General features: G+C 42.7%; 1 protein-coding gene across 1 annotated transcript in view; it reads left to right on the plus strand.

The window, feature by feature from the left end:
* B3GLCT (beta 3-glucosyltransferase) overlaps positions 1 to 27040 on the plus strand; it is a 133849-nt gene that overhangs the window by 70733 nt on the left and 36076 nt on the right. The window contains exons 7-10 of the mRNA XM_049853271.1: positions 3063 to 3199; positions 7451 to 7514; positions 14221 to 14340; positions 15753 to 15822. Of these exons, the coding sequence (XP_049709228.1) occupies positions 3063 to 3199; positions 7451 to 7514; positions 14221 to 14340; positions 15753 to 15822 (391 nt within the window). The remainder of the gene's footprint in view (positions 1 to 3062; positions 3200 to 7450; positions 7515 to 14220; positions 14341 to 15752; positions 15823 to 27040) is intronic.

Below are 27040 nucleotides of genomic sequence, written 5' to 3' on the forward strand. Positions count from 1 at the left end.
CAGTATTGTGTGGTTGTCTTCCATTTTGTGATGGTAATTTTATGTTAAAGGGATTAAGGTGGGATTGTAACACCACCCTTACTCAGATCACCTAAGTAATCCACTGTAAAGGGAGTTTCCCTGGAGTGTGGCCTGCACCACCTTTTATCTCTCAAGGCATGAAAGGGAAGCAAGCAGAGAGTTGGGAACCTCAAACCACCAAGATAGCAGCACCGGGAACAGAGCTAGTCCTTTGGACCTGAGGTTCCTGTGCTGAGATGCTCCCAGATCAAGAGAAGACTGCTGACAAGGACCTTCCTCCAGAGCCCACAGAGAGAGAAAGCCTTCCCCTGGAGATGGTGCCCTGAATTCAGATTTGTCACCTACTGGGCTATGAGAGAATAAACCTCCCTTTGTTAAAGCCATCCACTTGTGGTATTTATGTTATAGCAGCACTAGGTGACTAAGACACCCACTTGTGGGATTTCTGTTGTAGCAGTACCAGATGACTAAGACAGCTTCCATTGTTTCTACTGAAAAATCACCAGTATCTTGTCTTGTGTTTGCTCCTTTCAGAAAAATGTATATACTCCCCTCCTCAACCCCTGGCTGCTTTGAAGATTTTCTGTGTCTTTGGTTTTTAGTAGTTTTACTATCATGTGTGATTTTCTTTGTATTTTTCTGGATTGGAGTTTATAGAGCCTCTTGAATCGATGGCTTGATGACTTGTCAGCTTTAGAAAATTCTAAGCCAGTACGTCTTCAGATATTTCTTCAGTTCTCTCTCCTCTCTCTCCTTCCATTCTGGGTTTCCAGTTTCATGCATTTTAGATCTTTTCACCATGTCCCGTAATTTTCTTATGCTGTTTTTTGTACTCTCCTCCTTTTTCATTTTGTCCTTTTTTTTTTTTGCATTAATCTGGATATGTTTTACTGACCTACCTTCCAGGTCGCGAATCCTTGCTTCCAGTGTGTCTAATATCCTCTTGAATTCTTAAGTTATTGCCTTATTCAGTTTTAGAATTCCCATTTGACTCTTGTTATAGATTCTAGTTGTTTGGTAAAATGTTCCATCTTTACATCTATTTTCTTAAACACACTAATCGTTACTTTTAAGTTGTCATTTTATAACAGCAGAATTTGGTTTCCCTGGGAACCTCTTTCTCTTTTCCATTTTTTTTTCCTTTGATTTTGGTCTAGTCTTGTTTCTTGTCGTACCTGGTAGTTTTGACTAAATGTGAGGTATTTTATGTGAAAAATTGAAGAGCTGTGTATGAAGTCATGTTCTATATGAGGATTTAATGTTCCTCTGGGTTGTACACCTTATTTGGACATGTCTGTTTCCAGATTGCCCTTACTCCTAAGGTGTAGTTCTTCCAGGTTCTCAGCTGGAAGCATGGGATCTTTGTTAGCGCCTTTTCACCCTGATAGGCCCTAAGTTCGACTCTACAGCACCACAAGCCTGCGGAGGTCTTTCTTCAGCTTTTTAGCCTCTCAGCTGCTGTTTCCACTTGGTTCTTGTCTGCCCCTCCACCCGCCTTGGCTTTTGTGCAGCCTAGGAGTTGAGGGGGAAACCCTGGTGGCATAGTGGCTAAGTACTACGGCTGCTAACCAAGAGGTTGGCGGTTCGAAACCACCAGATGCTCCTTAGAAACTCTATGGGGGCAGTTCTCTGTCCTGTAGAGTCGCTATGGTTGGAATCGACTCAGCGGCAGTGGGGTTAGGAGTTGAGGGGGAGTTGTATGCAGAATTTTCGGCTCACTCTGCTGGAATCGTCTTAAATCTCTACCTCCTCAGCCCAGCAAGACTGCAGAAGGCTCCACCTGCTCTTGGGCTGCTATTCCCAGCTCTGAGAATCAGCAAATTCCTTGAGGGAAAGTACCAAACCCATTGTTGTCGAGTGGATTCTGACTCACAGCGACCCTATAGCACAGGGTAGAACTGTCCTATAGGGTTTCCAAGGCTGTAATCTTTATGGAAGCAGACTGTCACATCTTTCTCCTGCAGAGCTGATGCGAATTGCCGACCTTTTTTTGGGTTAACAGCTGAGCCCTTAACTACTGCACCACGAGGGCTTCTTCCCTGAGGGAAAAGGGACATGAGTACGGGGCTCACGTGGATGGGCCTCCCTTCCTCTGGGATTCTAGCCCTTCATGTCCTACCTACCTTTGTTGTTTCCTGGTGTCTCCGTCGTTTGCTTTCTGTAATTCCTCCAGCTTTCACAGTTGTTCTTGGTGGGATGTTAAGTCTGACCCAAGTGATTTGTGGTGGCCAGAAGTAGAATCTCTCATTGCCCTCAGAATAGTCTTCCCTCCTTTCCGCTGCCGCGTAAGCCCCATCCTGGTCTTCCCCCTGCCTCTCTCTCTCATGCCGTGTGTCCCCACACCTGGTAGACCCCAGCCACATTGGACTTCTCATCAAGTGTATGGATCTTTGTTCATCTCAGGAGTCTTGTACTGGCTGCCTGGCGTGCTCTCCCCCTTAGTTTTGTGTAACTGGCTTCTTGACATTGTTCAGTCTCAGTCCAATGATTATCTCAGTTTCCCTCTCTTTCCACGGTAGTTCGCCTGTCACTCTTTTATTTTCATCATAGCACGTTTCAGTCACTACCTGAAGTTACTGTATTGTTTGTTTTTTGTCTCTCCCACTATAGAGATAGATTCTCAGTAAATATTAATTAAATGGATGAATGATTAGAGTAAAATGAATGCCGATTATGGAAGAAATTTTTAAAAATCGTCTTTGAAAAGCTTACCAGGGAGTAAACAGACACTTACTTAATAGTATTTTGCTATGGAACACCCTAGAAAATACCACTTTTATACGTTTATGGTGTAATAACTAAATTCTGTTCATGCTGTGACCTGACCTTGAACTCCCTTCTTTATTTACAAAGATCATGCGATGTTCATTATCATACTGGTGTTATATTTTTCTTCTCATTTTTTTACAAATACATCATCTGTACTAACTCCCTGTTACCTAGAGTACTTGATTAGCTAAAACTCTAATGATAGAGCTTTGTTTTCAGCCTCACATGGAGCAAAGTTTTAAAAGATGACATTTTATGTCTTCATACAACAGGAATGGTTTTTAGGAAAAGCGTTACACGATGAAGAATCTACAATAATTCACCATTACGCCTTTTCTGAAAACCCTACGATTTTTAAATATCCAGACTTCGCTGCCGGCTGGGCCCTTAGTATCCCACTTGTAAACAAGTAAGAATTTATTAGACTTTTCTTTTTTTCCCTGGCTGTGTGGATCAGCGTTTATTTCATTGAGTTTATTTCATTGAGTGCTGTGACAGATGGGTCTCAGGTGAGTGTTTTGTCCGGAGGCCGTGTGTGGTGGAGTGGAGAGACGTGGATGAGGAGTGGACACCTGAGGGCCCTGGTTTCAGCTCCCCACTTACTAGTCCCCTCAGACAAGTCACTTCCCCTCTTGGACGTCCTCTGATCTATGTGGAAAATGAGACAAATAATGTGTTTTGAGACCAAGGGAGAGCAGGTGAATGCCCTGACGACTACGCAGATCGCAGATGTAAGCCTCGTTACTGTGGCTCATGGACTTAGTTAGATGTGACGTGGCTTTGTTTGCCTGTGAGACAATGAATCAGCAACATGCCTGGTTGTAGTTGATAGCTGATCACGTATGTGTTGTTGTGGGGTTTCATCTAGTCAATTCTGACTCACAGTGACCCCATGTGACAGAGTGGAACTGCTGCCACATGGGGTTTCCTAGGTTGTCATCCTTATGTGAGCAGATTGCCAGGTCTTTTCTTCCATGGAGCTGCTGGGTGGGTTTGAACCACTGTCCTTTCAGTTAGCAGCTGAGTGCTTAAGCATTGCGCCACCCGGGCTTCTTGTGCATGTACGTGTGTATAGTAAACACGGGCCAGGCAGAGGGGTAGCTGCTGGAAGGCACTGCAGATACTCATGCCTAGATTCAGTGATACTTTTGTAGACGTGATAAAGGGAAGATAAATCGAGTTGTGATTTAGGAGAGGAGCCATGGTGACAAAGTAGTTAAGTGCTCAGCTGCTACTGGAAAGATTTGCGGTTCGAACCCACTAGCCGCTCCACGAGAGAAAGATGTGGCAGTCTGCTCCCATAAAGATTACAGCCTCAGAAACCCTTTGGGGGCAGTTCTACTATAGGGTGGTTATGAGTTGGATTCAACTCCACGACAGCGGGTTTAATTTATGAGAAATATGGCTACAGATAGGCCCTTAGTCTGAATACTTCAGATTAATTATTATGTGTCTTTGGTCTTTAGGGAATGGAAAGTTGATAAAGCAGCTGTGGTCTTTATATCTTCAAAGACAAAAGGGTCTTTATCATTTCATACGTGAGGTATCCTGTGCCTAGGGCTTAAGGAGCCCTGATGGCGCAGTGGTTAAGGCGTTCAGCTGCTAACTGAAAGGTCACTGGTTTTAACCCACTAGCTGCTCAGCGGGAGAAAGATGCGGCAGTTTGCTTCCATAAAGATTTATGCCTCAGAAACCCTATGTAGCAGTTCTACTTTGTCCTATAGGGTCACTGTGAGTCAGAATCAACTTGACAGGAGTAGTTTTGGTTTGGTTGGCCTAGAACTTAGAGTCTTGTAAAAAATGTTAACCAAACCAAACCCGTTGCCATTGAGTTGATTCTGACTCACAGTGGCTCTGTAGGACAGAGTAGAACAGCTCCATAGGTTTTTCAAGGAGTGGCTGGTGGGCTGGAACTGTTGACTTTTTGGTTAATAGCCGAGCTCTTCACCATTGTGCCACCAGGGCCCTGGCTGCCAAGTTGGACACCTAAAATTATCAGTGTACATATTTGTCCTCAAATCAGTCATTGCCTGCCTCAAAGAAATCATATCAGTGGTCTTCACATTTTCCTCTTCTGAGGTTTCTTCCAAAGAAAAATTTTCCAGGATAGAATGAGAAAGGAATTAAAAATACCAAAACCATAGGGGGCGTTTTTATGGTAGCAACTCAGAGGTGTGTATTTTCTCTTAAGAAGGGGCACCTGAAACTTGGCGTGCTACCTGGATTCTGCTCAGAACTTGTGTGCCTTCCCTGTGGCAGTAGGCCCAGGTGGGATGTTCTCTGTCTTTGGGGTCTGAATGAAATGAAAACTTACTGTTTGTGGTCTGATCAGATTTTGAAGGCACTTCACGTGAGTCCAAATTCCGAAGTTACCTTGATATAGTTTATTTATGAAAACCAGCTCCAACTCAGCAGAATTTGGATTGGTTAAGGTCGCAGTGGCCAGGGCAGATTTTTCTGTCTTAATATATATTGGGAATGTGTCTGAAGATGAAATCTTTATATGTGTCCCTACCTGCTCATAGTCATCAGCGGATGTGTATATGTTTAAGGGCCCTGATGGCATAGTGGTAAGTGCTTGGCTGCTAACCGTAAGGTTGGCAGTTCAAACCCACCAGCCAATCTGCGGAGGAAAGCTGTGGCAGTTTGTTTCCATAAAGATTATAGCCTTGGAAACCCTAAGGGACAGTTCTGCTCTGTCCTGTAGGGCCGCTAGGAGTCGGAATCGACTCGATGGCAGCAGGTTTGGTTTTTGGTGTATACTTAACAGCAGTGTGGCAAAGACTATGTGGGGCTTCTTTGGGAGCTACCTCCCAGGAGCTACACTGCGATCAACCGTGGGACAAATGCCGTATAAACTAAATATGAATTACTACCTGCTTCTACCTTCTTAACCTTTTCTCTGCTTAGAAGTCAATTAAAAAAAAATCTTTTGTGACCCAACCAGGCTAAGACATAATTAAAAACTGAAAAAAATTTGAAACTTATTACTATTTTTCTCCTTTAAGTCACTATCATTTCTTTGTAGTTAGACTATGTATTTAAAAAAAAAAAAAAGCTGTTGTCAAGTCAGTGCTGACGTATATGTTAGAGCAGAGCCGTGCTCCACAGGGTTTTCAGGGGCTGGTTTTTTGGGACGTAGATCACTAGGCCTTTCTTCAGAGGTACCTCTGAGTGGACTTGAACCGTCAGCCTTCCAGTTAGCAGCCAAGTATGTTAACCATTTGCACCACGACAGACTTACAATATGTATTAGGAGGCAAATGAAACTGACGGTCTAGTACCTGCCCCCCGCCCAAGACAAAAACAAACCCGTTGCCGTCGAGTTGATTCCGACTCATAGCGACCCTGCAGGACGGAGCAGAATTGCCCATAGGGTTTCCAAGGAGTGACTGGTGGGTTCAAACTGCCGACCTTTTGGTTAGCAGCTGTAGCATTTAACCACTATGCCACCAGGGCCACACATAGGTCTAGCCCCCAGCCCTGTATAAATGTAGAACTGTGGTATTTTCAGTGATCTTACCTCACTCAGGTTGCAGTCAAAGAAAATACACCCATCAGTCATTCACTGAGCAATTATTGAGTGCTGATTTTGGCCAGATGCGGAGCGAGGGCTGGAGATACAAAGAGGACCCGGTGAACAAGGCATCGTAGCGCACGTGATCAGTGCTTTAATAAGTCTGAGCTGAGAACTCTAGGAACAAAGGAAATTTCTGTTTATTCTGATGGGGAAGTCTGGGAAGTTTCACGGAGAAAATGGCCTTGAGTTTGGTCTTGAAGAAGAGTTTGCCCAGGAAAGATTGGGTGCGAGGCAGACGTCCAGCATGAAAGAACAGCGGGCAGGAGTGTGCTCAGGTGGGTAGAGTCGGTACCGAGGAAGCCGGTAGAAGACGCAGGGGAGTGGTGGGGACCTCCAGGCACGGTTGGGAGTTCGGGGCTTTATTATGCATTGGAAAGATTCTTTGGAAGATTTTCTTCAGCTAGGAAATGACTTCAAAAAGTAAAATAAAATTCGTTCTTACCCCAAACGTCACCTTTCTCCCCTCCAAAGTTTCACAGACTCACGAGAGTTATTAAAAGTTGTTAGGTGCTGTCAAGTCAATTCCAGCTCCTAGTGACCCCATGTGGCAGACGAGAACTGCCTCATAGGGTTCCCTAGGCTGTCATCTTTATGGGAGCAGATTGCCAGGTGCTTCTTCTGTAGAGCCACTGGGTGGGTTCGAACCACCAACCTAAAGGTTAGCATCTCAGCGCTTAACTGTTGTACCACCAGGTCTCCTTTTCAAAGTAGAAGTTTGAAAAGTAGCAACTTCTGTTTCTCTGTCACGCACACTTTTTCTTTTTTCCCTCTTTTTCTTTCTGTCATTATTTAGTGTAAGGTTTAGTCAAAACTTCATGATTTTGTCTTTTTAAAGGCATTTTATTTGTGCACGTTGACATAGTGGATGTTGTATTTCCAACAAGCCTTGCATTGAATATGTACTGGTCAACAAGTAGATTTTTATTATCCTTTTCCTCAAGGAAATTGAATTCTTTTTTTTTATCTTAACAGTTGTATATTTTTAAATCTGTTTTTAATATTTCAAAATACCAAGAGTGTGTTATCTTGTTTGACATTTCTTTTGGCTTAAAAAAAAATCAAATTGTCTCTATTTTCCAGGCTTACCAAGAGGTTAAAGAGTGATTCCCTGAAATCCGACTTTACAATAGATTTAAAACATGAGGTATGTCGCATTTTTTTTTTTTTTTGGTTAAAACTTTTAATAATGAAGAGTTTATGGCTTTTGACATCAGAAGTGTTTTATATTCTCTAGCAGCACATTTTCCCGCCTACACCCATCTTCTCCCTACCGGGTAATTTTCCTAGCACCCCAGTGAATTAGGACCTTCGATTTTAACCTCATTTTAGCCACGTAGATGGAGAAGAAGCTGTGAGGAAGATTACATCTTGTGACTCCTGAATCTTCATTTTTAATACTGGGTGGATAGGTCCAGAGCTGAATTCCTAAAAACATGTAGACATGTCATTAAAAGCACTTTTGGTCTTCAAAATAGGGGAAATGCAGGACGGAATTTCAAATTTCTCATGGAATCCAGACTTCCTGGAGCAGTAGTGGCTGGATGAACCCCACAACTGTTGCCCTAAGATAATCTTTATACTTTAAGCCCAAAATATCCCCTGGAGTCTTCTTTATTAAATCAAACAACAGTTTAACTTAATTAGTAAAGAAGGCTGTCTTGAGCATTGTGCTCTTTTAAAGAACTATGTATACGAGATTAAATTGAGAACAGCAAACTGAAAAGTTAGACAGGAGGCTTGGGGGCAGTGAGTTTATGTTAATGGGGGAGGAACAACTCGGAAAAGGAGGGTGAGAATGGTTGCACAACCTGACAAGTGTGATCAGTGTCACCGAATTGTACATGTAGAAATTGATGAATAGGTATATGTTCTGCTGTATATATTTTCAACAACAACAATAAAAAGTATAAAGTGTAAAAAACATCTCTGGTCTTACTTGGTACCTTGGTCTTGCGTGTGCCTTCGTAGTGGATCCATGCTTGGTCTTTGGAGCAGCATGAAGCCAGTTGGTCCAAGGTGGGCAGCTGTGGGTGTGCCAGCCTGGGTTCCCAACACCCCTGCTTCCCATGGCGTTTAGTGGACACCTGTGTCCAGCTCTCTGGGAGGCAGGTGGCAGGTGTCCATCGTTAATCATTCCTAAATCATCAGTAAGAAGGTCCCTTTTTGCATTTCATTCATGGGTATGTCCAACTGCCCCTGGCAGGCTTGTGTTTCGCTGTGTCTTAGGACATTTAAGTAAATCTTGAAATGCAGCTCCATCCAGTGATGCTAGCTTTTTAGCCTCATGGGTGTTTTCAGGAGCCATGGTGTCATAGTGGTTAAACGTTCAGCCGCTAACCAAAAGATCGGCAGTTTGAATCTACCAGCTGCTCCTTGAAACCTTATGGGGCAGTTCTCCTCTGTATTATAGGGTCGTTATGAGTCGGAATCAATTCAGCGGCAACGGGTTTGATTTGTCTGGTTTTTTTGGATGTTTTAAAATTAGGAAGTAGCTTATTGGAGGAGAAAGATACTTATTTAAAAAAAAAAAAAAAAAAAAACTTCTACGCAAAGGAAAGAATGACCAGTTGAAAACCAGGGTCTGCCTAGATAAGTTTAAGGAAAAGTCAGTTCTATTATGGATACCCAGCTTTGGAAATTTATTAAACATTGATTAAATACAAAATAATATTTCTAACATATGTGAAAAGTGTGAACATCAATCAGAAGATACCTATGTAGCCACCACGTGGCTTAAGGGTAGATTCTTGGCAGCTCCTGTGCGTTAGAGTAGAGCTGTGCTCCGCTCAAAGGCACCTTAGAAAAAAGGCCGGGTGATCTACTGCCGGAAAAAAAAAATCAGCATTAAAAACTCTATGGAGCACAGTTCTGCTGTGGTTCACATGGGGTCCTCCTGAGTTGGAATCAACTTTGATAGCAACTGCCACACAAACAAGCTTTCTTTTGGTGTTTGCCTCATTATCTTTTTCTTTCGACTCTTTTGTGTCCTGTCTTTTAGATGTGGCTCTTTTAAAGGAAACTTACCTTATTTCTCCCAGTTTGACAGTCTTTATGTTTAAAGTGAATTTCCATTTACATTAATTGTAATTACTACCACAGTCAAACCTGCGAAGCCAGAACCTGTGTAAAGCGGAAACCTGTCAGAGAAGGAAAACTCAAATATTTCCCACTATATTTTTAAAACTGTTTTCCCTTCTATTAGATTTTTTCTTTTTTTATTCCATGTTTTTCTCCTTGACTATTTTGGAAATTTTATCTCTTCGTCAGCACTTTCCTAGTTATTTTAAATATTTTAATGTATATATTCATAATCTCACAATATCTTAATTAATCAACATTCTTTTACTCTGATTATTCCACCCCCAGTGTACATGTTGTTGTTGGCCAGTATATTCTGTCTTTTTTTGGGTAACCCTGTAAATTAGACATTATCCTCATTTTATGTAGTTAGCATTAGCTTAACCGTGTATTTCCAAGTGTGTTATTATTCACGATCTCCTCTTGTTTCTTAGACTGTATAACTGGGATCCTTTTTATTCTGCTTGATACGTCTTTTAGAATTTCCTTTAGTAGTGAATTCTGTCTCTGTCATTCTCTGTTTTTTCTTTCTCTGTGTTTTTTTTTTTTCCTTTAAAATATTTATTTTAGCGTTGTTCTTGCAATGTAGTTACATCCTGGCATATACAATTTTGGGTTGTTATTTTCTTTCATCAGGGTGGTGTTACTCCGCTGTGTTCCGGCCTTTGATGTTGCCATAGTGTTGAGAAATCAGCCCTCAGGCTAATTGTGGTTCCTTAGGTGTGCTGGTGGTACAATGGGTAAAGCAGGCGACTGCTAACTGAGAGGTCGGTGGTTCGAAACCTCCAGCGATTCTGCAGAGAAAGATGTGGCAGTCTGCTTCCATAGAGATTAACAGCCTCGGAAAGCCTGTGGGGTTGCAGTGAGTCGGAATTGACTCAGTGGCGGTGGGTTTGTAGATAATTTATGGTTTCTCTCTGGTTCCTTTGAAGATTCTTTCTTTGTCTTTAGCATTCTGCAGATTTACTACATTATGTCTGGTAGGTATAACTTATTTTTTTCTTAACCCTGCTTAGGATTCAGTGGACATTTGTTTGCTAATGTTTGCTGATGTTTAGCAGTTTTTAAAAATCCTCAGCCATTGTCTTTTCAGTTATTTTCTCATCCCGATTCTCTCTCTGATCCTTTGGGAACTTTAGATGTATGCTAGCGGTGTGACTCTCTTATATTTTCTGTCTTGATTTTTTGCTGCGCTATGTTTTAGATCATTTGTAGGGATTTGTCCTTTTAATTTTTTCAACTGTGTCTAATATGTTATTTATCCTAATCATTAACTTTTTCATTTTAATTATTATATTTTTAATTTCTAGAAGAAGTTCTATTTGATTCTCTTTCAAATTTCCTTTCTTGTTTTGTATGATCTTTTTTGTGTTTTGCTCATGTTTAAAATTTTTTCTTTATTTATAAAAGTATATTAAAAAAACAAAAACAAACCCATTGCTGTCGAGTCGACTCCAGCTCGTAGTGACCCTATAGGACAAAGTAGAACTGCCCCATAAGGTTTCCAAGGAGTGCCTGGTGGATTCAAACTGCCAGCCTTATGGTTAGCAGCCAAGCTCTTAACCGCTGTGTCACCAGGGCTCCAAAAGTATATTAAACATGGTCGTTTTATAACCTGCGTTTGGTAATTCCAGCACCTGAAGTCTTTTGTATCTGGTTAAGCTGTGTCTTCTGGCCTTGGCTTATTGTCCTTTGTCTGCGTGTGATTTTTCCGTGAGTACTCTTGTTCCTTTGGAACTTTATCTGTGGCGGTTCTTCACGCCCCGTGTTCTTCACGCTGTGTGTTGAAGTTGTGAATTCCCACAGTAGGGATTTGTGTTTGCTTCTGCCCTCTGCTTGAGGGTTATACTAACTTGCAGCTACTTTAAATTACTCAGTTTTAGATGTTTTTGGGCCACACAGGAGGCACAAGTCAGGAGGGGCTGGCTTTTGGTTATGGAATCTCAGGGATTATCTCCCTTCCCCCCATCTAGCTACAAGGCCCAGCTTCCTGTGGGGTTTTGCTGTGAGACACTCCCCATCTCAGGTGGGCTTCAGGCTTTATTCTCTGAACTTCTACCAGAAAACCCAGCGCCAACAGAGTTCCGCTGAACCTACTGGAGAAAATCAGCGTTTGGCCCTTCTTTTGTCTCCTAGGATTCTCACATTCACGTTGTTTTTGTCCTACGTGGTTTCTCTGCTTTCATGTCAACTTGACAATGTATTTAAAATATTGTATCCAGCATTTTTAGGTGCTGTCTTACCCATCTTCTTATTGTTGTCATCAGCTTGGTTTTGACTCATAGACCTATGTCCAACAGAAGGAAGCACTGTCTGGTCCTGCGCCAACCTCACAGTCGTTGTTATGCTTGAGGCCATGTAGCCACTACGTCAGTCCATCTCATTGAGGGTCTTCCTCTCTTTTACTGACTCTCTACTTTACCAAGCATGATGTCCTTCTCCAGGGACTGGTCCCTCCTGATAACATGTCCAGAGTATGTGAGACAAAGCCTTGCCATCCTTGCTTCTAAGGAGCATTCTGGTTGTACTTCTTCCAAGACAGATTTGTTTGTTCTTCTGGCAGCCCATGGCGTATTCAGTGTTCTTCGCCAACACCATAGCTCAAATGCATCGATTCTTCTTGGGTCTTCCTTATTCATCGTCCAGCTTTTGCATGTGTATGAGGTGATTGAAAACATCATGGCTCGGGTCAGCACATCTAGTGCTGTCATGACAGAAGTACCACGAGTGGGCGGCTTTAACAAACAAAAACTTATTTACTCACAGTTTAGGAGACTAGAAGTCCAAATTCAGGGCACCAGCTCTAGAGTAAGGCTTTCTCTCTGTGTCGGCTTTGAGGAAAGGTCCTCTTTACAACTTCAGTTTCTTGATTCCTTAGTGATCTTTTTTTTTTTTTTTATAATGTTTATTGTGCTTTAAGTGAATCCCTAGTGATCTTAACGTGACATCTGTCTTCCCCCATCTGTGCTTCCTGGCCTCTGTGTCTAAACTGTTCTTTTTATATCTCAAAAGTGATGGCTGAAAACACACCCTGTACTGATAATGGTCTCATTAACATAACAAAGAAACCCTATTCCCAAATGAGATTTCATCCACGAGTATAGGGATTAGAACTTATGGTACGTATTTTATTTTTGGGAGACACAGTTGAACTCATAACAGTTACTTTCTTCAAATAGGTCTTTCAGGGTATCTAATTACCGTGACATAGGAAACCAGAGTCAGGGATAATACCTTCTTATGTCTTCAATGAAAGGACGCATTGAGTTGCTGCACATCTGCTGCAAAAGACCTCTTTAAAGTGTTGAAAAGCAAAGATGTCACTTTGAGGACTAAGGTGCGCCTGACCCAAGCCATGGTATTTTCACTCGCTTCATATGCACCTGAAAGCTGGATGATGAATAGGAAAGACTGAAAAAGAATTGATGCCTTTGAATTAGGACGTTGGTGAAGAATACTGAATATACCATGGGCTTCCAGATGAACAAACAAATATGTCTTGGAAGAAATACAGCCTGCATGCTCGTTAGAAGCAAGGATGGTGAGACTTTACCTCACATATTTTGGACATGTTATCAGGAAGGACCAGTCTGTAGAGAAGGACATCATACTTGGTAGACAGTCAGCCAAAGAATGGAAGACCCTCAACGAGATGGACCGACACAGTGGCTGCAGTAATGGGCCCAAGTAGAACAAAGATGATGAGGATGGCTCAGGACCGGGCAGTTTTTCATTCTCTTGTATATGTGGTCACTGTGATTCGGCACTGACTCGACGGTACCTGAAAACAACAGCGTCTCTGTGATGTTTTAGAAGGTGTTCTTCCCTGCAGTCTTTTGTGAGTACTTTGGAATTTTTTGGAGGCCAGACTATTGATTCATAGTTAATTGTTAAAAAATTAGATGGCTCCATATGAAATGTTAAAACAAAAATCATATTAAGCCAATAATAGAAATTGGTTGAAGTTTGTTATAACATACGATTTGCAAATTGGAGCAACCTACATTTCTGACTTAATTCCTCTCCCCAAAAAAGAAAAATGTTCCAACGAAGAAAGATCTTTCACCGATTTTTGTATTCCATGTTATCACTGGGAATTATGCATTGCCATGGATAAAGGGCCAGAGCGGAACTGATGAGACAGTTTGTGGTCACGTGGGATTCCAAACAGCATTGTCTTGGATAACAGTTACCGACTCTAAGGCTGAGCTTCTGGTCTGACGTGGTTTCTGTTTCCCGACACTAACCACACGTAGGTAATTCTGTAAAAGAGCACAGTGCCTGAGACTAGACTGTTGTTTGACTTGAAGGTGACTTCCAGGAGTCCAGTTTTCGGAAGCCTCAAAGATCATCTTGGGGCCACAGAGTGAGTGTGTCACCCCAACCTCCATGGGACCCAAAAATCTGAATTCTATGAGAACTAAAAACTCCATTCCTCAGAAATTACCATTTTTGTAGGTAAAAATAAATGTTGAATATTCACAATTACTGTGATTCAACCTGAAACTCTGTAGAAGACGCTGTCTTCTGTCTCTTGAGATGTTTTTTGCATTCTTTAAGGGTTGCTGTGGTTAGGTGTTCAGCTGCTAACCATAAGGTTGGTGGTTCGAATCCACCAGCCACTCCTTGGGAACCCAATGGGCAGTTATACTCTGTCCTGTAGGGTTGCTATGAGTTGGAATTGACCTGACGACAACTGGTTTCGTTTGGTTTTATACTTGTGGTGCTGGCTGAGTTCTGCCTTTCATTGCTGGTCTCCTGTCTCATGACAGATTGCCCTCTACATCTGGGACAAAGGCGGCGGACCCTCCCTTACTGCAGTGCCTGAGTTTTGTACCGATGGCGTGGGCCCCAGCTGTGCCACCAGGTTCCATTCTGCCCTTCCGCTTTGTGTAAGTGAGAGAGGAGACTCTACCTTGTGTATCACGGGAACATTGGCATGCCCTATGTGATATTCCCCTAGCACTTTACATACTTAAAATTGAACATTTGCTCTGTGCCAGGCAGGAGCGACATGTCATGTTTCTACTACCTGCCAGGTGAGTACTGCTGGTGTCCCCATCGTACAGGTGATAGGAGAGGCATCAGGAAGTTCAGTACTTGGCTTAGAGTCACACAGCTGCAGGGACGGGAGTGAGGATTTGGCTCTGAATCTCACCCCACGGTCTGTACAGTATCGCCTCCCACCCTGTTGGTCCCATGTGCCCAGAGTCATAGTTTTGCTGGTGATACAGTGTGTGTCTAATAAAACTTCTTCAGAGCTTGGCGGTGCCGAGGTTAAGAGCTCAGCTGCTAGCCAAAAGGTGGCAGTTTGAATCCACCAGCCACTCGTTTGAAACCCTGTGAGGCAGTTCTACTCTGTCCTGTAGCGGCGCTGAGAAGGAATCAACTGAACGGCAATGGGTTTAATAGAATTTCTATCCCGTTTCCTAGAAAGACTGTTTGAACGTTTTCTGTCTCAGCTGGTGACCCTGCCTTTGATCTCACCTCAGCCTATCCAGAACTTTCAGAATGAACTTACTTGTTCTTGCAGACCCTTGGTCTAGTCCCCAGGGTGAGCCTGAAGACCCCCGAAACTCACTATATTGAGTTTCTTTTTTCATAAGGAAAAAAATATTAAGAATACTCAAGTGTTGTCTGTTATCTTCCAGTCAGTCACACTGAAGTCTGTGATGTGTGCCATTTTAAAAGATATATTTTATATGTTACACATATGTTGCTATTAGGTGCCGTCAAGTTGATTCTGACTCATCGCGACTCCATGTGACAGGATAGAACTGCCCCGTAGGGTTTTCTAGACTGTAATCTTTACGGGAGCAGATGGCCAGGTTTTTCTCCCAAGGAGCTGCTGGGTAGGTTTGAACTACAGACCTTTAAGTTAGCAGCCAAGCATTTAACCATTGCACCACCAGGGCTCCGTGTGTTTGTGCATTGCAACAATGGGAGAGAACCTGTAATGTTTGCAAAATCCCTGAAGGGGAAAACCTGTCTGTCTTGGCATTAGGCTTGCTTTCTCTTTAATGCTCTTTTTAGGGGAGGGGTGCAGTGGTTAAGTGCTTGGCTGCTAACTGAAAAGTCGGCAGTTTGAACCCACCAGTCACTCCATGGGGGAAAGCTGGGACAGTCTGCTTCTGTAAAGAGGACAGCCTTGGAAACCCTATGATGCAGTTCTGTTCTGTCCTATAGGGTCTCTATAATTGACTTGAAAGCAATGGGTTAGTGCTAGGGCATTTGTGTGTCATGTGGGTGCGAATTTAAGGTAACGCTGAATCATGTGTGCATGTGTGTTTTTCTTGTTTTCTAGGGAAATCCAGTGAAGAAGGAATACATCTTTGTTGCAGTAAAAACATGCAAGAAATTTCATGATGAGAGAAGTATGTTTTGGGTTATTCATTTTTTATTGAACTTTTAAAATCCAGGCTGCCTTTAATAACAAAAATAGTCCAAACCAGGCATAAACTCGAGAAAGGAACAATGACAGATGTAATGTTGAATGAAAACAGTAATTTAATTGGTGAAACTCATTGTGCCATTTCAATCGCCAAGGTCAATTAGGAAGGACAGTTCTGTAGTAAAGCGTATGTGCCCATCAACCTTCTAAATCTCATTTAGATTAGTGTTCTAAATGGGAAACAAAAAGGCTTTGCTGTGGGAGCCTCCTCAGAGACAGGATTGTGAATAAAACCTCGCTCTTCAGAACAGCCTCCAATCATGATGACCGGACCCTGTCCAGGGACAGTCTCTGAAGTGCGTGAAGGTTAATTCAGGGGATTTCAAGGTTAGAGAATGTGAGAAAGGCATGTTTTCTGAAGACTGTTCCTTCTGTTCATGTTTATTTTAAATATACACGTTAGAAATTTTTTTTTTTTAAAGGTAAGTATTGGCTCGTGAATGGGTGTATTGGAAGGAGCCCTGGTGGTGCAGTGGTTAAACACTTGAGTGCTAACCAAAAGGACTGCGGTTCGAGCCCATCAGCAGCTCCATGGGAGAAAGATGTGGCAGTCTGCTTCTGTAAAGATCACAGCCTTGGAAACCCTATGGGGCACTTCTGCTCTGTCCTATAAGATCACTATGAGTTAGAATGACTCAACAGCACCCAACAATGGTATATTTGGAGAAAAGGAAAAAGATACCTTGTAAACATGGTGCCTACTTGAGGAAATCCTGGCCCGTGCATAAATGTTTTTATTCACTTTTTGGTGTCATTACAGAATAAAGCTGTGGTGATAATGTAAAAAGGAAGTAGGTGCTAAATATAAATAGGCATAATTCTTCTCTTTTTTCATCTTATTTCAAGCAGCGCTTTTCTGAAATTGCATATTAGACAGTCATTTGTGTGGCACAGTGGTTAAGTGCTTGGCTGCTAACCAAAAAGTTCAGTGGTTTGAACCCACCAGCCGCTCACGGGAGAAAGTTGTGGCAGCCTGCTTCTGTGAAGATTTATAGGCTTGGAAACCCCATGGGGCAGTTCTGCTCTGTCCTGTAGGGTCGCTATGAGTCAGAATCCACTCGGTGGCAGTGGGTTTTATTTTGGTTTTTGCATTTCTAATTTTAGTACCCTTTCTGATTTTTTTTTCCATGAAAAGACTGTCGATTTCATTGAACATGCCATATTTATGTAGGAGCGATTTCCAAACCAGCTGTTATTTTTGTGGGACTGGAGCTATGGGGAAAGTTCATTATGTATTTCATGTGATAATATGATACTTGTAAAAAAAAAAAATATTTTAAAGGGGAACGTATTTTCCAAATAAAAGATTAGAATTTTAGATTATAGTATTTTATAAGAAATTGGCCTAAAAGAAAACCCAGTGTTAAACAATACTTTTAAAAAGTATGTTAACTATAAACCTTCATTTTTGCCTGTAAGAAAAATAACCCATTGTTATCAAGTCAGTTCTGACTCACAGGGACCTATAGGGCAGAGTAGAACTGCCCCGTGGAGTTTCCAAGGCTGTCCTATTTACTGGAAGCAAACTGCCACATCTTTCTCCCATGGAACGAGTGGCTGGTGGGTTCAAACTGCTGACTTTTCAGTTAGCAGCTGAGTGCTTAACCACTGTGTTTTGTTGGGGGGGTGGATAATAAACATCCATCCATCCATTGCTGTCAAGTCGATTCCAACTTATAATAAAAATAGTCAATTTAAATTCTAAGTCCTATTAAATCAGCCCAAATAAATAGGTGCATTCATTATAAATGAGTCCTAAAATCAACATAGCATGTCAAAATGAAATGCTCATCAATCACTAATTTAACCCAAATTTAAGGTTGTTATGCTTCCATGATAATCTGGAAGGGCTTGCTGGGATAATCGTTGGCGTATATCTTTAAAGAAAAGACTGCCAAGGGCAGTGAACTATGCTCCTTTTTTTTTTTTTTTTTAAACAGCATGCAGCGGTGTTTGAATTGATCTAATTGACCTGGAAGCCTCGCTCTTAGTAGTGGTTCTTTTCATAATACTGATGTTAAGAATGGTGACATTGGTGATGGTAGATCCTGAAACACCTTTCTCAAGTGAAGGCAAAGCAGAAACCTAGGGACCAGCCTATTGTATTTTTCATGTTCTACAGAAAAAAAAAAAAAAAAAAAAAAAAAAGTCTTAATTTTTTTAAAATTGTGCTTTAGGTGAAAGTTTACAGCTCAAGTTAATTTCTCATACAAAATTTTTAACACACATTGTTATGTGACATTAGTTGAAGTCCCCACAATGTGACAGCACACTCCCCTTTCCATGCTGGGTTTCCCTTGTCCATCCAACCAGCTCCTGTCCCTTCCTGCCTTCTCATCCTGCCTCTGGACAGGAGCTGCCCATCTGGTCTTGTGTATCTGCTTGAACTAGAAGCCCACTCCTCATGAGCATTATTTCGTGTTTTATAGTCCAGTCTAATCTTTGAAGAGTGGGCTCTGGGAATGGTTTTAGTTCTGGGTTAACAAAGTGTCCGGGGGCCATGCTTTGGGGTTCCTCCAGTCTCAGACCGTTAATTCTGGTCTTTTCACTAGAATTTGAGTTCTGCACCACGCTTTTCTCCCGCTCCGTAAAGGACTCTCTGTTGTGCTCCCTGTCAGGGCTGTCATTGGTGGTAGCTGGGCACCACCTAGTTCTTCTGGTCTCAGGCTGATGGAGTCTCTGGTGTATGTGGACATTTTGTCTCTTGGGCTGATATTTTCCTTGTGTTTTTGGTGTTCTTCATTCTGTTTTGCTTCAAGTGGGTTGGGAACAATTAGTACATCTTAGATGGCTGCTCACAAGCTTTTAAGACCCCGGACACTACTCACCCAAGTGGGATATGGAACATTTTCTTAATAAACAAAAAGTCTTAATTTTAATTTAGTAATTTTTAGTCATCTAGTTTACTGCTTTTGTACTTTGCATGAGGCTCAGATAGACTTTCCAGATATCCATCAAATGTTTTTTATTTTTGAATTTTGAGTCAGAAACTTTTAAAAGTTATGAAACGTGGCGAGCCTTGTTATGAGCCTTAATGACAAAGCTCCCAAAGCCAGATGTGTTGATTTGCTCCTGTTAATTTGAATCTGGAATCATCGAAGCATGAGACCTCAAAGCTGTTTTGAGGTTTTCACATGTTGGGTTTCTGTGGCAGGCTGTGAACACGTCCACTGAAAAGGTGGTCAGAGGCCATGGATTTTGGCAACTCTGATGCCCGTTTTGCTTGATGCACATGTAGCCTGCCAGACCACTGGGCTCTGTGCCTCCTTTTAGAAGTCTAGCCACCCGTTGACCCAAAGAATTATCTGGTAATTCTGGTGGCACAGTGGTTAAAGCACTCGGCTGCCAACCAGAAGGTTGGCGGTTCCCACCCACCCAGCAGCTTCACAGAAGTAAAGACCTGACAATCTGCTCCTGTAAAGATTACAGCCTAGGAAGCCCTATGGGGCAGTTCTGCTGTGTCACATAGAGTCTCTGTGAGTTGGAATTGACTTGATAGCACCCAACAACTAGAACAGCAAACATCAGTTATAATCACAATACCTCAGAACCTGCTCCTAAGTCTGCTGATCTCTTTTTCGTTTTCTGGCGCGCTCTTCGCGTACATTCTGTCACCTAATTCAGAGTTGACAATCTCCCCGTGATGTCATAATTACTGTTAGTCGCTTGATACTGTAGAGAAAGCTGAGCATGGATACACAACCGGCCTGTGTTCTTGCAGCTGCTGAGTAGCGGAGCTGGGGCTTGGGCTCGAGTTTTCTGGCTTTTTCAGATCCTGTGCTCTTTCTGCCATACACAGATGTAGTGTGATCTCCTTGAGTGATGTCACGAACACAACAGCTGATGAATGGTGTTTGATGTTCATGTCGGTGCCCTGCTTGGCAGAAGGCCACCCTCTACTTGGCCAGAAGCTGTGAAAGTAGACTTTTCAGTTTTGGTGGCAGCGGGGATAGGGAGGAATTGAAATCCACAGACTATCTCAAACACAAGTTGAAGTGGAGTTCCGACCTCCGCCCCTGTCCAGGCATGTTACTGCTACAGTCAAGCAGAACACCTAGGCTTTTCTTTTTCCTATTTCTTTCCCTGTGTACTCTGTGGTAGAAATGCTCAAAGTAGCAAAAGCCAAACAACAGTGAAGGAAATAACATAGATGTGACAGTGGATTTATCTCTGAAAATTTAAATTGAGTCTCAGCCCCACTGTTGTTACTGCATTATTTGGTGACCGGCTCTCAGCTGCCCCTGGTGGTGCAAATGGTTAACACGCTGGACTACTAGCCGAAAGCTTGGAGGTTTGAATCCACCCACAGGCTCCTTGGAAGAAAGGTCCGATGATCTACGTCTGAAAAATCAGTCACTTAAAACCCTGTGGAGCACAGTTCTGCCCTGACACACATGGGGTCGTCGTGATTCAGAGTTGACTCATGACAACTACGTGTTCTTTGTAGAGATAAGAAGCTATGCAAACCAACAAGTGAAAAACCAGCCATTGAAAACCCTGTGGAGCACAGTTCTGCTCTGACACACATGGAGTCCCCGTGAGTCGGAGTTGACGCAAAGGCAGTTGGATTTTGGAGACACTGGATGGCACAAGCAGTTATTGCACTCGGCCTGTAACTGAAAGGCTGGAGGTTCGAGGCCACCCAGAGGCACCTCAGAAGAAAGGCCTGGTGATCTCCTTCTGAAAAATCAGCCATTGAAAACCCTGTAGAACACAGTTCTTCTTTGACACACGTGGAGGTGCCGTGAGTCGGAGTTGGCTCGGCAACTGTTTTTTTTTCAGTTGTTGTTTTCTCACTTGCCCTAGCCACTGGCTGGAAGAGCGTGCTAGAGATGGGTCCCAGTAGTGGTGCATTGTAGTGTTGCAGCCTCTGGGGGTGAGGAGGAGGCATCCAACAGACAGGGTTCAAGGCTCTAGTCTAGGCACGGGATCAATATATATTGAATTTGTTTTTTATTGCTATGGAGGGATTTTAATAAAACCAAGTTCCAAAATAAAAGAATGTTTTAAATAATGTACTTTTTTTGTTTTTTGCCTTACAATGAAACGTTTATGTAACTACCCTTGCGTCTGGATTTTGATTTAAATATAGCGTTCTTGTTGGTAGTTGCTGTTGAGTAGGCTACGACTCATGGCGACCCCCTGTGTTGCAGAGTAGAACAGCATTCACTGGGTTTTCAAGGCTGCGACCTTTTGGAAAGGAGCCCTGGTGACACAGTGGTTAAGTGCTCGGCTGCTAACCGAAAGGTCGGCAATTCAAAGCCAGCAGCCACTCCACGGGAGATTGTTGTTAGGTGCCGTCAAGTCGGTTCTGACTCATAGTGACTCTGTATCAACAGAACAACACACTGCCCAGTCCTGCACCATCCTCACAATCATTGTTGTGCTCGAGCCCATTGTCGCAGCCACTACGTCAATCCATCTTGTTGAGGGTCGTCCTCTTTTTCTCTGACCATCCGTTTTACCAAGTATGATGTCCTTCTCTGTGAAGATCACAGCCTTGGAAATCTTATAGGGCAGTTCTACTCTGTCCTATAGGGTCGCTATGAATTGATTCGACAACAATGAATATTGTATTGGTATTGAGCTTTTAGAAGCAGGTCACCAGGCCTCTCTTCCAAGACACCTCTGGGTGGGTTGGATCCACAGACTTTTTGGCTAGTAGGTCAGCGCTTAACCGGTTGCCCCACCTGGGAACTCCTGTAGCATTCTTAGCATGCAGCAAAAGTAAATTCTGCCATTTGCCCTAAGAAAATAGCACACGTTGACACCGTCGAAACAGCAGCGTTCTCTGAGGTGCAAGCATTTAGTAAGGGTTTAAAGGAGCCTTAAAAATATTATAGGAGGTGGTGAACTGGGCATAGCATGTGGAATTATATTTAAGCAAGGAAGAGACCTCTGGAGCTTTACAATCCAGTGTGATTGCTTCCGCTTGGGCTCTGTGTTTGTCATTGTGTGACGTGCTGTCAGGAGATCTGAAGAATTTCCTGTGCGTCATTTTGTCAAGCAGCTCATGAACATGTCTGAGCTGTCTCGTGGCAGCGCTGCTCCTGCTCGCTAAGTGGTGGCTTGTGAGATGCTGTCTTCCTGCAGTCTCCCTTTAATTAAAGGTGTTGAACAACTATTTGCTCAAGCCTTTAGCTCCTGTTCACAGCTTCCTGAGCTGTTAAAAATACAACACTTCATTCCTTTTAGATTAAAAAACAAAACCCTGACATCTTTACTGCTGTGCTTTCTCTAGAGGAGCAGGCCTAATCACGTGCGTTAGAGGGAGTGCTGCACAGCTGGTGCTGTCTTTTATGAAAGAGGCTTAGAGGTATCCCTTGCTGTGGGATCGAATCCCGACTCATAGCAACCCCAGGTGACAGAGTAGGACTGCCCCGGGCTGTAATCTTTATAGGAGCAGATCGCCAGGTCTTTCTCCCGTGGAGCTGCTGGGTGGGTTTGTACCGCCGTCCTTTCACTTTGCAGCTGAGCACTTAACCGTTGCGCCACCAGGGCTCCTTTGGCTTAGCGGTACTGAGGTACAATCAACCTTCTTTAAAAACTGGAAGTGAGGCTTGAATTAAAAGCCAGATGGAAGGCCACCCATGTGTTACGTGAGGTGATAGGATTAATCGTCAAAGAGGGAGACAGTCTGGGTGTTGCCTAGTTCATTTCTCTCCCGGCTGTTAAATAGCTGAAGATTCTCCCAAACCCAGCCCGTTGCTGTTGAGTCAATTCCGACTCATAGTGACCCTACAGGACAGAGTAGAACTGCTCCATGGGGTTTCCAAGAAGTGGCTGGTGGATTTGAACTGCTGACCTTTTGGTTAACAGCCAAGTTTTTAACCTTCTCACTACCAGGGCTCCAAAGTGCTCCAGATTGCCCTAAAATACTGCTTGAGATCAGCCATGAGGGAGGCTTTATCTCTCAGCCATTACGGTGAAGAATTGACCACACTCTGTCAGTGCGTGTCCTTAACCCTCTCCAGAGAAGAGAAGAGCCATCGGGGTTTTATTTTGTGGCCACTGACTCCAGACTGAGATAAGAGGTGCATTCATGAATTGAAAATAGCACATTCTTAAACCAGTCATTTACATTTTTTGTTAAAATAAATTTTATTGTGTTCTTAATGAAGTTTTACACAGCAGTTTAAGTCCCCTTCAACAATTTCTACAAGTTGTTCAGTGACATTGGTTCCACTCTTCACAATGTGTGAACATTCCCATTATTTCTGTTCTGGTTGTTCCACTTCCACTCATCTAGTTTCCCTGCCCCCTTATATTTTTATCTTTATTTTAAAGTAATTGTTGACTGTTTGGTCTCATAGAGGTGATTTTTGTAAAGGACCCCAGTACTGGTATTCATTATTTTGTGAACCAGTTTGTTATTTAGCTACAGGGTGACCTCATGGGTTAGGTTCGGTTCAAGGTTTGAAGAGTGTCTCAGGGCAGAAGTCTTGGGGAGTCCTCCAGTCTCAACCAGTCCAGCAGGTCTGGTTTTTTGTTTTTTTTCTTTTTTTTTGAGGAATTTGAGGTTCTGTTCCACATCTTTTCCCCATTCTGTCAGAGTCCCTACCATTTGATTGCGTGGTAGTTCTTTGTAAAATGTTCAAGCGTCAAGTTCATTTGCATTTGCATTGGAGTTGGGTTTTGCAGGTAAACTCACTGGGGTAAACACGTGCCGCACACTGACGTGCACCTCCTGCTCTGAGTCTAGAAAGCTACGTGGAAAGTTTATGCCATGTGGGCAACTGGGGGCTTCATTATAGTAAAAATTTTATTTTGTTCCACCTCAGGTTATCTTGTGTCAACCCTTCTTTTATTATGTGGTAGGAAGTATCCTTCTCTTGATTAAAAATGAAATAATATGTTATTGGAAACCCTGGTGGTGTAGTGGTTAAGAGCTACAGCTGCTAACCAAAAGGTCAGCGGTTGGAATCCACCAGGTGCTCCTTGGAACTCTATGGGGTAGTTCTACTCTGTCTTACAGGGTCACTATGAGTTGGAATCGACTCAACAGCAGTAGATTTGGTATCATGTTATTATATTGAGCTATTATCTCAAAGTTTAATAGCTTTAGGAATACAGTGCCTCAGTATGATATAAAATATTTTATAAATGGTAGAATGAATTTAGCATTCAACCACCGCTAATAAAACAGATCAACATTTTATAAGTCAGACTAATTGAGAATCAACCCTGGTTGAAAGTAAAGCCTGGAGGTGCTATGATAGAAGACTTTCGTAACCTTACTCATAAATTCTTCCCAGTTGGTGCATATGACAATATAGCACAGGCGTTATTCTGCTGGGAGGAGAGAGGATATGAACTGTTGAATGTTTCTAGTATTACATAATCATCATATCTTACTAACTTTAATAGGCTATTTTTAAATGTTTGTTAAGGGGCGGTAAGCACTTGGCTGCTAACCGAAAGGTTAGCAATTCGAACCCACCCAACGGCTCTGTGAGAGAAAGACCTGGCGATCTGCTCCTGTAAAGATTACAGCCTAGGAAACCCTATGGGGCAGTTGCGCCCGGTCACATGGGGGTGCTCTGAGTCGGAATCAACTCGACTGCACTTACCAGCAACAGCAAAGGGTGGCAACAAGTCTGACTTTGACCAAAGGATGAATCGCCCTTGGGAATAAAACTTTCCTGTAGCCTAATTTCCAAAGTAGTGCAGCCTGTTGTTGAAACTCCTGCAAAATTCAGTCCTCATTCAGCTGTTTATCGAGCACCTATTCTGTATGAAGCACTGTGCTAGGTGTTAGGGAACGAATCAAACACAGTAACTCTTAACCTTTAGTGAAATTTCTGTTTCAACCATTTCCAACTAAAACCACAAGTAAGTATTTAGGTATAGTGAAAAACTCAAACCAAACCCATGGCTGTCCAGTCGAGTCAGCTCACAGCGACCCCATGTGACGGAGTAGAACTGCTCTGTAGGGTTTTCTAGGCTGTAATCTTTACGGGAGCAGACTGCCTGCTCGTTCTCCCATGGGTAACTCATTTGATTTTGATTTTAATTCCACTGTGCTGTTTAATCTCGATGGTAACGGGTTTTTATGTTGTTTAATTGATCCCTGGTTGCACAGTGGTTAAGTGTTCGACTGCTAACCGAAAGGATGGCATTTCAGTCCGCCAGCCGCTCCTTTGAAACCCTATGGGACAATTCTCCTCTGACCTGTAGGGTCGCTGTGAGTCAGAATCTAGTCAACAGCAACTTTTTTTTTTCTTTAATGTGTTTAATGAAGCCATTGAGCAAAAAGGAAGTCAGGGCTGAAGGCTGAGGAAGGGGAAGCAGGATTTGACAGCCTGCAGGACTGCATGCTGGAGACAGAGGGAGACCCTTGTCCTTCCTTGCAGCCCCTTCCAGCCTTCTGCAGACGTTTTACCCAAGGGCCTGCATATTTAGCATCTGCAAGCTGCGGGGCTAAGTCCTCTCGTTTGTTACATGCAAAGCAGGTGGCGGCTGTAGCGCCAAGGTTATGATCTTTGTTGTGCTGGGATTTGGAAGTAGAGCAGAGTAAATGTTTTTCTCTGTGTGTGTGTGTGTTTTTTTTTTCCTCTCAGCCTTATCTATTATTTAAGGAGCCCTGGTGGTGCAGTGGTTAAGAGCATGGCTGCTAACCAAAAGGTCAGCAGTTTGAATCTACCAGCTCCTCCTTGGAAACCCCACGGGGCAGTTCTACTCTGTCCTCTAGGGTTGCTATGAGTCGGAATCGACTCAACGGCGGTGGGTTTGGTTTTTCTTTGATTGGTGTGCAGTGGTTAAAGTGCTCAGCTGTACACTGAAAGGTTGCAGTTTAAACGTACCAGCTGCTCTTCGGAAGAAAGATGTGACAGTCTGCTCTCGTAAAGATTACAGCCTTGGAAACCCTATGGGGCAGTTCTACTCTGTCCCATAGGATTGCTACGAGTTAGAATTGACTCAAGGGCAACAGGTTTGGTTTGGTTTAAGGGGGTTAGAAGGAGCCTGTGCCGATGCAGTGTTTAAGGGCTTCACTGCTAAGTGAAAGGTTGGTGGTTTGAATCCATCCAGGGCTCCGTGGGAGAAAGATCTGGTGATCTGCTCCCGTAAAAACTACAGCCTAGGAAACCCTAAGGGACAGCTCTACTCTGTCACACCGTGTCAATGTGAGTCAGCTTGTCAACTTGACAGCAGCTAACAACAACAACGATCTGTTACTTAATGCATCTTCGCCCTTTTTGGCATGGAGAAATCCTTACACCTGGCTGCCTTTCCGTGATTACACAAAAATTTTATTGCAATGTGTAAAAATGATTCATTATGGGTCACTGAGAAACTTGTGTAGAAATTGTTGAACGGGAACCTAAATTGCTATGTAAACCTTCACTGAAACTCAGTAAAGTATTATTTTTAATTTATCTATTATTAAATAATAATAAAATATTATTTAAGAAAATAACATGTAACAGATTAAAATAGATACAGTGAAACCCGTGAGAGCTGGAACTTGACAGGACTGCCTTCTTCTTGCAGATCGTGACAGTTTTCTGTCTTTGACAAGCTGTAGTCTTCTCATTCTTCTATTGCTTGTTTTAGTGAAAAACACTTACATTCTCTTTCTCTGACAGGTTTCTGCCTTAAACAGCAGTTGTCCAGAAGTCCTAGTTCTTTATCTTTCTTAAAAGCTGCAGAAAAGGGACTACAAAGTGATGGACTTTCATGCTTCTATCTGAGGGCTGTCTGAGCCTGACTGCCATTGCTGCCTGTGTAGCCCAGCACTTAACTTTTGGCATTGCACTAACAGTTTTTGCATATAATTTACTTTGATTTGCATTGGGGAAAGGGAAATGATAGCTGCTTTGATAAAGTCTCAAAAAGTTAAGTAGGTTTGGTTCCCTAGAGTCGAGATTCTTCAATTAACAGGATAAAAAGTCTAGCTATGGTGATCTTTTCCATTAAAAAGAATGATAGAAACACCTTCTTCCCCTTAAAATTTAGACATATATAGGCAGTTAACTTTTTTTTTTAAGTGTAGAAGAAAGTAATTACTTGGGTAGTTGGTCAAGCGAATTAATATCAATTTTTTAGTGATTAGTAGTACAGGTCAGGTATAGAAACAGAGCTGTCTTTGAGCATCTAAGCTAAATTATGGAAAACCAGTGTCTTAGATTGGGTTTTCTAGA

This window comes from Elephas maximus, chromosome 14 (assembly GCF_024166365.1).
Source record: "Elephas maximus indicus isolate mEleMax1 chromosome 14, mEleMax1 primary haplotype, whole genome shotgun sequence".
NCBI lineage: Eukaryota > Metazoa > Chordata > Mammalia > Proboscidea > Elephantidae > Elephas > Elephas maximus.